This window comes from Micropterus dolomieu, linkage group LG10 (genome assembly GCF_021292245.1).
Source record: "Micropterus dolomieu isolate WLL.071019.BEF.003 ecotype Adirondacks linkage group LG10, ASM2129224v1, whole genome shotgun sequence".
Lineage (NCBI taxonomy): Eukaryota > Metazoa > Chordata > Actinopteri > Centrarchiformes > Centrarchidae > Micropterus > Micropterus dolomieu.
The window spans coordinates 22,427,697-22,439,927 of record NC_060159.1 but is presented as its reverse complement, the minus strand read 5'-3'; the positions used below and the strand labels follow the sequence as shown (position 1 = coordinate 22,439,927).

Genomic DNA, 12,231 nt, shown 5'->3' with positions numbered 1-12,231 from the left:
GCTGCTTTTATGATAGGTCTTTTGCATGGGTTAACGTTTTTTTTTTTTGCATGTTTGCAATACCTTTTCAATTCAATTCAAATTAGCTTTATTGGCATGAATGTGTAACAACAATATTGCCAAAGCAACATACAAACTACGTCAGAACAATCAACACCATACATTTCATTAAACAAGTAATTAAAGCGTAAAGTAATCAAAGCCTATGTGTGTTTTTGTTAAAAAAAATATATATACATATTAAAAATTAAAATAAAATACAATAATAACTTCACTGGTCCACTTTGCTAGACAAATGCAAACAAGTCGTGGTATGATCTGTGATAAGACGTCTGATGCAGAGGTTCTTCCTCGAAATGCTTGCATTAGTGAATGATTTAATACCACCTACAAGACATTCATATGCGTGACCCTCTGATGTCGGCTGATAGCCTATGTGCTGACCAATACCAATGATAACCTGAGGATGCTACATGATGATATCCAGGTAGGATTTTCACGAGCAGATTGTATGACCAATAATTCAACCACATTTCCACAACATAGCTTTTATTTGCACCATTTCAGTTTTTGCCTTTGTGAACACATTGGTCCAGTAGGAAAACTGAAATAATATATCATCCTCGCACTAGTTTGATTCAGGAACTGGGCCTTCAGGTGTGAACCCGCCCTAAAAGTCAGAACTGAAAACTACATATGGACCTTCCAATTAGAAAACATGTTGTAGTAGCCCTGTATCTTCAGACGCACATAAGCGTTTTGTTATGTTGTTTCATATCAGTCCTACATCCATCAATCACTAATCTCCTTCAACCTTGCATCCCTGAATGCAGAGCCTAGAAATGCTGCAATGTAACTTGTACACAGAACTCAAATGGGCATTAAATCAGTGTGATTTAAAAGATAACAGAAATGTGCCATCTCTTTTGGAATCCTGGTCTAAGACACTGACAATTGGTTGATAATGAGTGGGATGACTTCAGTTTCTTTGCTAATATTAGATCAGCATCTGTATCTCTGTAATGAGACTTTCTATGTAGCAAAATACTGCACAAACAATGAGTAAGGAATTTACTGATTGCTATAAAACGAGATGTGTGTGATCCAACACAGAGAGTTACAGGACCTGTAGATCTCATACTGCTTTCTTGGCTCTCTTAATAACATCTTTTTGACTTTCACCCTCAGTCAGTGGAAAGATGTAAGTATCTCATCTTGATTTATCTGCAACACAAGTGTTGCACATTTGCTGAGAATTGCTAGAGTCTATTTTATAATTAGAAACTGGTATTACAAACTAGTAACTGACTCTGTGTGTGTTTGGATGTGGTTTTTCAGGATGAAGTGCATTGCGCTCTTTCTTATTTTGTCACTGGTCATCCCCATGGCTGAACCTAGGAGAGGTTTTGTTCACCACCTTTGCAAAGGACTTTCTCACGGTAACCACTCACAGAATTTATTGCCATTTTTCACATACATTTCGACAGGACATAACTGGAAATGCACAGGTGAACATACAATAACATTAATAATGACTTATGAATAAATAAATAAATGGAATTTGATATTGATGCATGCATGTAATGTGTACATATAGCTAACCTGAACCTTAATACGTTTAGGTTTAATTATTCATTATCATCATGATTTTGCTTATTTTAAACTGTATTTGATAAGATTTTAGAAGCTTGGATTTTTTCATTAAATATACAAACGTGTTTTGATGTAGTCAATGTTCAGAATGGGATAAACACTATGTCCAAGTTTACACAATAATTTAATGAATGTAAATAAGGTCTTAAATTGTGTTAATAATAATTCCATACAAGAGTTTTCCCTTCTGTGAGGTACAACATAATGTGAGTAATATAATTATAATTATAATAATTATAAATAGTACTATAATTATTTTAACCTGTTTTTTTTTTTGATTTTCTCTTGTCTGTTTTATTTAGGCGGAAAGTTTATCCGTCGGTAAGTACTTGTCCTTGACAATACTTGACTTTAATAATTTCTGTGTGTTGTTATGTTCTGGAGCTAAATTCTTTCAATTCTCTCTCCACCCACCAGGACTTTCAATTATTTCAAGAAACAAGGCGTGAAAGAGCAACAAGATCTGGACAAACGTTCATTTAATCAAGAGCAGGCAGCTTTTGATTAGACCTTCTGAATCTATGATGGTCCTTCTGAAAGAGCCGCTGTAAAACTTTGTTTTAGATGAAAATAAATGCTTCTTGCTTTTCAACATAAAAAAGCACCGACTCATTGCATCAATACATTGACCGAATTGATCTTGGATATTTGGAATAAATCTGCATGTCTGCAAATCTGATGTTATACATCAAAACATTTCTCCCTTGTTTCATTTAAGACAAAATATTAATCACTGAACTGGATGTAAATTGTGTGTTAAGGCCTTAACCCATTTAAACACCTATGAGAGATATTTAGGTAGATTTTTTCTCTCTTTAATTTGTCACAAATCTTGTTTAAGGTAGTTTTTTTTAGCATTTTGTTACTATATGCTGAAAAGGAATACTAAAATACAGCATATCAAAATTTGTAGTAATGTGTATGTAGTATTTACATTCACTTATTCAAGCAGAAAATAAAACTGTCACTTTCATATACATTTGTATCCAAACATGGTAAATAACATCCTTATTTTTAGCTTCCTGTCTACACCAAACCTTAGCCACAAAGGGTTGATAATATTAAATGTCTGCGAATTGTCCTGGGCATCTGATCTGACTACAATAAGTAAGACTTCAGATGTTTATTTTTGAACAAAATCATCAAATGTAGAGCCAAAACAGTATTGAAAAATATGTTAAAGAACAAATTATCTATATCATTCAGGTGATACATTGCTTATTCCTACTTTTTGTGTGGACTGAAGCTATACACATGAGCAGCCAGACACAAGAAACATAAGATAGGTATGTAGGAAAGGTAACATCATTTCATCAGTTTTTGGGAAAGTTACATAGAACTATAGAAATGCATATAGTGCTTCAGGAGTCTATAGTGCTTTTTTCATTGTGTGTAATTCTGCAGCTGGGGCTGTAAGGTGCCTATTACAGGCTAGCATGTACATGTTTACAGCCTCGCAAACACAGGTGAATATTGCTTATCATTTCTTTGTTTTAATATTTTATCACATGTATGCAACTTTAAACTGCATTTGTATATTACAACTTGAGCTAGAGTTACTAATATACTCATTACTGTAGTCGAGGTATGTCAACAATAAGGGGGCCTCAGAGACCAAAGATTTGCAGCAGTTGTATCTGCCCCAGGAGCTGTAATATGATCCACGTGACTAAATATCATCATAAAAGCAGATCGGTTATGTATTAAAGAAATCACTGAATGTGTAATGGCCTCTATCTTTGGGGCATACACATTCAGTCAGGGAAATACCTATGAAAATGACCTATGAAATCATGAAAATAAAACTTATATTTGTCAAACACAAGAAGCCTGAACAAGGATCTCCCATGTTTCTGACCAATGTAACTCAAGGACAAATGGTATAAACATTACATATGCATTTGGTTTCAGTAGTCAAAGGGCGAAAAAGTTAATAGATTTATAAGTCAGGACCGTGAACTGTGGCACCACCTATATAAATTTACTTTACTTTAATTCATTTTTAAACACAAAATAGACAGACCCAGGTTTCTATTCAATTAATTGAGTGGGTTAACAAAACATACCACCAAGAAGAAACATTTTAAACATAAGCCACTAGATATGAAGTCAAACAGTGATCATGTGCACACACCAAGACATGCAATACGCCCAGTCCAAAGTAGTGTGTGACATAACACCAACGCAATAAGGGTCCAAAGACAAATATAAGTATTTGGTCCCTGTTGTTTAGATATTTTTAGTTAAGTTATACTCAGGGAAATTACTTATGATTAGGGAATAGCTTGGGGAAAGTTGTCCTTCGCACTCGACCAACCCTATTTAGGAGCATTTAGAAGCCACATTAATGTGGCTGTCTGGGGAGATGAAAAGATGAAAAGAAATACTTTTTTTGATTTTGAAATGTTTTAGGTCAATACTGAAATAAATTAACTGCCTCTGTGATACTTGATTAATTTTGGACAATTGGGAATTAATTAATAAAATATGCATTATAAAAACTAAACATTCCTCTGCTGTCTTTATTTGACTGTTTTGATAAATACAATTTTAACATTGAGTATTCTGGTTTATGGGGATGGCAGTGGAGCAATGGATAAGACTATGCCTTTGATGTGAGAGACCCAAGTTCAATCGCCCACTTTGACCCATCCAACATTGTGTCCCTGAGCAAGACACTTAACCCCTAGTTGCTCCAGAAGCACGCAACCTCTGACATATATAGCAATTGTAAGTCGCTTTGGATAAAAGCGTTAGCTAAATGAATAAATGTAAATAAAGACACAAGTAGATAATTTCTACTTGTGTCTGCCTTCTAACAACTACAATTGCTGTCTTGTATGTTGTATCTTATGTAGTACTGTACATGTATAAGTGAGTTTTTAACCTGTTATTTTATTAGTATATTTGTAACACAAAAACAAAAAAGATCTTCTGCATAGTTCTTGGGTTTGTGAGTACAATAGAAAGCATGATCATAAATGATTATAACAACCAAAATGTCAAAAGGCTTTAACAACTTTTCTTTTCCATGGGAACAATCATCCGTAAAACTGCACTTTAAGGTTACCCAACGAAGGTTAAAGTCAAGGGCAACTGGACTTGGTTGAAGATTCTGGAAGATGTTTCGTCCCTCATCCAAAGAACTTCTTCAGTTCTGACTGACTGGCAGGGAAACTCAGCTATTTAACCTCAGTGGGGTCGTTTGCCAGGGTCATCGATACTGCTGGTTCGTTAGTGTTCCTGGTTGCTGTAACGACAGTCGCTACAGTCGTTAGGACTCCCGGTGGCCAAGACTGAACGACCATCGCTGGTATCTTCACCTGAAGCCAATTGGTTACGTTTGTTGAGTTTGAGGACCACCAGGTGCACATTTTAGACAGAGAAGATGGATGGTTTGAAAGAGGGGTCAAGGAAGCCATCTACACCAGGGTCGAGAAGCCGTCATTGAACAGAGGAGGGGGTCTACGCCACCACTTATCTCCCACTTACAATGCTGTCCTTTCATCACTTCCTAGGAAACTCAACAAACGTAACCTATTGGCCTCAGGTGAGTCGTGCTCATGGCTGAACCTGGAGGAGGCTTTCTTGGAACGCTTCTCCATGGAGCTGTTCACGGTATATATACAGTAGCTACTCATCTGTGTCAGTGACCTGACCTGACACTTTTTATTTTAAAAAAACTGTTAAAAACTATGAGAACTCACCTAGGCCAAAACTGAATACTTCGCTTGCACATACATACATATGCATGCTTGCACATACATATTGTCATTCGTAAGTATGTATGTATGTATTCGTGAGGTCAGTATGTATGTGTGAGTTAGAGTAGAGCCTTTGGTGTGGAAGACCCAGGTTTGATTTCCACTCAGTGCCAGTGTCATTGCTCTTCATCCAGCAGGTCTGGGCATTATGGGGACATGAAAACTTTATTTTATTTTGTGGGGGATAAAAGGGACTGCCAAATAAAGTTCTTGCCTGTTTTGTAAGTAAGTGAAAATATGTTAGCTATCTAACTATGATTCTTATCCCTGTGTGCTTGCCAAATTAGCAATGTTGTTCAGTGTCTTTATATTTTCAGATGAATGTAACCTAAGATGTACTCTTGTATGGCGACCTAATAATATTAACAGGTCACGCTGTCTGTCAGCCTCTCAGCTCCACAGGAGCTGCGGCTGACAGGCCGCTGCTTCTGTGGCGAAGACGCTCGACGCAGGTGTAGTCCAGAAAGCGGGTTTACTGGCAACTCTAAGTTTGTTAACCCTGAGAAGAGAAAAATAGTGCATTTACAGTTCCAGAAAAAGCAACTTAAACCCCCATGACAGCCCACTGTACTGGGGGAGGAGAATCTGCCACTCACAGTTTGGGAGCTGATAAAGGCCTCAATTAAATCAGTAAATGCCAATGTCATCTGTGGACAGAAAAATGGTTGAAGATTTATTACAGGTGGATTTATTCTGCTCACTCATGTGGCTAGGTGGTGCAATGGCAGTAATTTTTCATGCAGTAGGTTCCAGGTTCAAATACCACTCAAGACTAGTTCCATAAAAAAATATTTGGTGGATAAAAGTGTCCAAAAATGGAATCTGCAAAAAGCTGACTAGTCCTTCAATCATAAGCCATTTCCCCTTTTATTATCACTGTTACATTTACATTTAGTAGGAAGAGGAAAGTTTTTGACCATTTGTAGTTGATCGTTGATAGTCCATTTACTCATTTGGCAGACACTGGCGCACACATACAAACTTAAGCTCGCACATAAATACATACTCACCTTGCATGCATACATAAATACTCCCCTCGCGCATACATACATACATACCATTAACATGTTGATAACATGTTGATAACATGTTCCTTCATTATTTTGAGCAAATCCCACATACACCATTCCTGTGAATATTCACTTGAGCATCAATATATCAAGTATGTTAATTCGCTGCTGAAAATTGTCACCACCAAAAACACTGTATACTCCTGTTCTTTGCTATACTCACGCAAATATATGTGTGACACTTTTTAAAGAATTCTTCAGTAGAAACCATTGGGCTTTGGGCTGAGAGCCACAAACGAGGCAGAGAAGTCAAAAAGTACTGATAGATGGACTAATGCTTTGTTTGTTTTGGTCACGGGATAAGTTGTCCAAAACATTGAATAAAACCAGCCTCAGCCTGTAAAAATATTGCGCACATGTTGAATGTATCTGCACCATTTCAACACTACTTACTTAAGTATGCATGACACAATATCAATGTTTATCATCTTGAACATACAATGCATTCATATTAAATTAAAAAGACTACACAATGTTGCTTTTTCTTAAAATAACTGCTTCAAAATAATCAATTGTACACTAACTTTTAAGAGTATGAATGGCATCACTTCCGCTCTGGGCCAGGGAAGCTTGCTATGACAATATGTAAGATTGAAATCCCGGGCAGGTTTTCTATCTAACAGTGTAATGCTTTATGGCACCACAACACATCAAGAAAAATCTTTAGCTAGCAAGCTCTGAGAAAAGGCAAAAAGTATAGAATGTACGTTGTCTGAGGAAGCAAGGAAGAGAAAAAGAGAGAGTGAACAAACAAAAATCCAATGCACTGACTTTTACTCATCAGTACTTACTAATCAGTAATAACTTTATTAGCTGGCTTGCAATGTCTTGTGTTGTTGCCCTTGCTTGATGTTTGGCTGTGTTAGCAGTGTTGTCGAAATCAGCCATAGGTTTCACAAACAGAGGTTTAGCCGCTAGCTATAAATCTCGAGTTGAAACTTACTAGATACTAGGACATCGGTAATGTTTCTGTATGTGGTCTTTGTATAACCGGGCTCAGCAGCCTCTATAGACATAATGTTAGCTAATGGCAGAGGTGAATAGATAGAAGTGGACATTCACGGAGGAAGCTAAGAAGAGAAAAAGAGAGTGACCAAGCAAGAGGCTGCCAGCCATTGGGGAGAGCTTCATGAAATAAAAGGCTGCAAGACAGATGGCGAACTGGCAGTCTTTGTGTTGGACTACAAATTAATATTGTTATGTCTTGTGTTGTCGCACTTGCTTGATGTTTGGCCATGTTAGCAAAGTTGGAGAGTTTTTGTTTTTGATCATTTTGCACCAAATGACAAATGCACGTGTACAGCTGTCCTTATTTACAAAAGTGCATTACAATCTGAAGCTGTAGGGATGCTGAATCGCACAAGAAAACACATCTTACATAATAATGTGTCTGTCCTGTACTACAAAGAATAATATTATGACAATGTATTGATTGACGTGTGATAGATATATACAGTATAGACATACACATGTGTGAGTTTAAATTTAATGTATTTTTTTCTTTTGTTTGTTTTATTTAGTCAGCAAGATACTCCATGGGTAAGGACATGTGCTACTACCATTGTTCCTTGTTTTTACTACAACTAAACAACTAACATTTCAATAAATATTAGTGTAAGTTGGTTTATACTTACTATAAATGACCCTTGTTGTGTCAAATCTTCTCTACATTCACCAGGATTATGGGTGGGGACCACGGTGTCCAAGAGCAGGAAGAGCAGCTGGACAAACGTTCAACCGATTACAACTCAGGGCGGCCTGGTTTTTCCTAGACTAAAGGGGCCACTGCGAAGGATGCTTTGAATGAAAAGAAATGCTTCTTGTTCACCACTTAATATATATATTGCACTGCAGCTAACTGATTGAAATTGTTTGGGAATAAATTTGCATTGGAGTGTTTCACTGTGTCTTATTTGAAAAAGATATTTAATGGTGGCAAAACAAGTTTTACTTTTAACTCTTATTTCATATTAAATATAATATGATCAAACATTTTGTAATAGTATTATTAGTTATAATCACATCTGATAAATCTGAGATGTGACAAAAATATGACCCATTTCTGAAGTCACTCTAAAAATCAAAATACTGGCCAGGTCATCCACGGGTACCAACTTGTACTATTACCACTATTACTATTAATGCTACTATAGAATATTAAAATTACTAACTGATAAATTGTAATATTAGTAATAAATATACAACAAAGTAAATAAGTGACAATAAATAGAGCTGCTGCAGGGTTCTCATTTTCAAACGTGTCAGCCAGAGAAGATTCAGCTGACATGTCATATGATTTGTTGATACATTTTAAAAGGATATTCATGATACGGGGACTAAGAAAACAACTTCAGCCTTGTATCATTACAGTCACATGTATTTGAGAGTATAACGGTGCCTGACAAATCCTAAATAATAATGTGCACAGCTCTACACTTATGTAGCTAGAGTTTGCAATAGCTTCACTTACGGATATTTACAAGCTTCCTCATAGCTGTAAATCCTGGAGGTCTGGGTAAAGCTTAAAACATTAGCATGATGTGCTAGAAACTTTAAACCATGGGTAGTTTCAAAGCCTAAACCCAGTATGATGCAACTCAACAGTGTTCATAATAGACATTAGAAGATACCAAGACAGGAGACCCCTGACAACATAGCGGCTAAATGAACTTGTGAGATGAAGGGAGGTCAAGGCCCCAACTGCTGCTGCGATTGATGACCCTGTTGGTGAGCATACCAAATTAGCGAGCTCTAACTATAATTACTAACTTCCCCTTGATTTTTCAGAACACTGACATGCACCTGCCACGTTCCTTGTTTAGATCAGATCAGCATTTTAACACTGCATTGCAAAATGCTGTGTTTTACCTTCCTATATTGCAAAACACTATGTACACAATGAGAAATGTGTCCATTGGTATAAAAAAGACATGTATCTGCTACCACACACAGGTCTATGTCACACCGCTCGCTTGGTTTGTTTGACAGCAACCTTTTGACTCTTCACTGAATCAAAAATAAGTAAGGACAAAATTTTTAATCCTCATTCACTAACAGTATAAGCAAAACAGTAAGAGATCAATCAAATTTGCTACAGTATATATAATGTGTCTTTCAAGCTTGCATAACCAGTAAAGAAAAATAACTGTACACTTCGTTTTTAAAAGTCATTGACTCTGGAAAGTCATTTGGTTCTTGTTTTTCAGGATGAAGTGCATCACGCTCTTTCTTGTCTTGTCGCTGGTCGTCCTCATGGCTGAACCTGGGGAGGGTTTTATTCACCACATTTTCAACGGAATTGCCAATGGTACTAATCATGAATTCTCTTTTCACAGCAGACATTTTGACATGACTGAGCTAGAAATGCACAGGTGTAACTAATAATATAAAGACCTGTCACTATTCACAATAAGATGGTGCTTGACCTGGCACACCTAAACACAAGGCAGCCATTACTGAGATCATTGATTACAATTACTTCAAAGAGGATTATGAATTATTAATTAATTAAAAACATCCAAGTTCTTAACTTATATGAGAGGAAAATATTTTCTTATTTGAAATTTTTATATGTACTTAACATATTTAATTATATTACATTATGCACTTCTGCACTTCCACATTTTTTAAATATTTTTATCACCACCAGTTGTTGTTATCATACAGATTACTGATTTATATATTGAATTATACAGCACAATGTATTTAGTATGTGTATGATATTAAAAAATTTCCATGTCCAAGCACTGCAGAAAACCATGTTTGACTGTTGTTGACTGTACTCTGCTGTAAAGACTTTTATAAAATACATGAAGCGTGAGTTAAGACTTAATGTAACTGTTTTCTTCTTTTGTCTGTTTTATTCAGTCGGGAGGATGATCCATGGGTAAGAACATCTGCTTCTACTACTGTTACTATTCCTACATACACTTAAATTACTACAAAAGATATTAAAATGCATATAACTTGGCTACACATAGCCCCTTTATTAAATGTATATGGGCTAAATCCTCTCAATTCTTTCTCCCTCCACCAGGATTGTCACCGGGAGACACGGCATGAGAGAGCAGCAAGAGCTAGACAGACAAGAGCAGGCAGCTTTTGACTAGACTTCATGAATCTGTGAGGGTTCACCTGAAGGAGCCATTTAAAGCAATGTTTAAGATGAAAAGAAATGCTTTTTTTGTCGTGTTGACCTTTTTGATTTTGTATTGATTTTGAAATGTTTTGGGTCAATGCTGAAATAAATTAACTGCCCCTGTAATACTTTATTAATTTTGGACAATTGGGAATTAATTAATAAAATATGCATTATAAAAACTAAAAATTCCTCTGCTGTCTTTATTTGACTGTGTTGATAAACACATTAAGATTAAGTATTCTGGTTTATGTAAAGAAAAAAATAATCTACTTGTGTCTGCCTTCTTCATCTAATGTACTACTGTACGTGTACAGAAACTGCCCGTGGAGCAGAAGGGCAAACGCTAACTTGATCTTCATTTTTAGTATGAATAGAAAAATTACAATCAAAATATGAAAGAGATAGAATAAATACTATTACAACAAATAAGTAATATGAAATAAAAGTAATAGGCTAATTATTATAACATTTAATATTTAATGTTGATCAATGGTTGTCACCTTTTGATATTAAACTTTAGGGATATATATGCATTATTTAGTTACATATGGATTCTGTAAACAGAAGCTGCTTTTATGATAGGTCTTTTGCATGGGTTAACGTTTTTTTTTTTTGCATGTTTGCAATACCTTTTCAATTCAATTCAAATTAGCTTTATTGGCATGAATGTGTAACAACAATATTGCCAAAGCAACATACAAACTACGTCAGAACAATCAACACCATACATTTCATTAAACAAGTAATTAAAGCGTAAAGTAATCAAAGCCTATGTGTGTTTTTGTTAAAAAAAATATATATACATATTAAAAATTAAAATAAAATACAATAATAACTTCACTGGTCCACTTTGCTAGACAAATGCAAACAAGTCGTGGTATGATCTGTGATAAGACGTCTGATGCAGAGGTTCTTCCTCGAAATGCTTGCATTAGTGAATGATTTAATACCACCTACAAGACATTCATATGCGTGACCCTCTGATGTCGGCTGATAGCCTATGTGCTGACCAATACCAATGATAACCTGAGGATGCTACATGATGATATCCAGGTAGGATTTTCACGAGCAGATTGTATGACCAATAATTCAACCACATTTCCACAACATAGCTTTTATTTGCACCATTTCAGTTTTTGCCTTTGTGAACACATTGGTCCAGTAGGAAAACTGAAATAATATATCATCCTCGCACTAGTTTGATTCAGGAACTGGGCCTTCAGGTGTGAACCCGCCCTAAAAGTCAGAACTGAAAACTACATATGGACCTTCCAATTAGAAAACATGTTGTAGTAGCCCTGTATCTTCAGACGCACATAAGCGTTTTGTTATGTTGTTTCATATCAGTCCTACATCCATCAATCACTAATCTCCTTCAACCTTGCATCCCTGAATGCAGAGCCTAGAAATGCTGCAATGTAACTTGTACACAGAACTCAAATGGGCATTAAATCACGACGCTCTTCCGATCTGATAACAGAAATGTGCCATCTCTTTTGGAATCCTGGTCTAAGACACTGACAATTGGTTGATAATGAGTGGGATGACTTCAGTTTCTTTGCTAATATTAGATCAGCATCTGTATCTCTGTAATGAGACTTTC

At 36.0% G+C, this 12,231-nt stretch overlaps 2 protein-coding genes and 1 long non-coding RNA gene across 3 annotated transcripts in view; 2 read left to right on the top strand and 1 right to left on the bottom strand.

The window, feature by feature from the left end:
- The window catches only part of LOC123977535 (pleurocidin-like peptide WF3), a 9,514-nt gene extending 1,128 nt beyond the window's left edge, over window positions 1-8,386 (top strand). Inside the window, exons 3-4 of the mRNA XM_046060289.1 lie at window positions 8,008-8,026; window positions 8,166-8,386. Of these exons, the coding sequence (XP_045916245.1) occupies window positions 8,008-8,026; window positions 8,166-8,259 (113 nt within the window). The 3' untranslated portion in view covers window positions 8,260-8,386. The remainder of the gene's footprint in view (window positions 1-8,007; window positions 8,027-8,165) is intronic.
- The window catches only part of LOC123977532 (exostosin-1), a 263,944-nt gene that overhangs the window by 100,341 nt on the left and 151,372 nt on the right, over window positions 1-12,231 (bottom strand). The window lies entirely within an intron of this gene.
- On the top strand, window positions 955-2,232 carry LOC123977536. The gene is made up of 4 exons (XR_006826699.1): window positions 955-1,201; window positions 1,339-1,439; window positions 1,956-1,974; window positions 2,071-2,232. It is a non-coding gene; the product is annotated as an uncharacterized LOC123977536 (long non-coding RNA).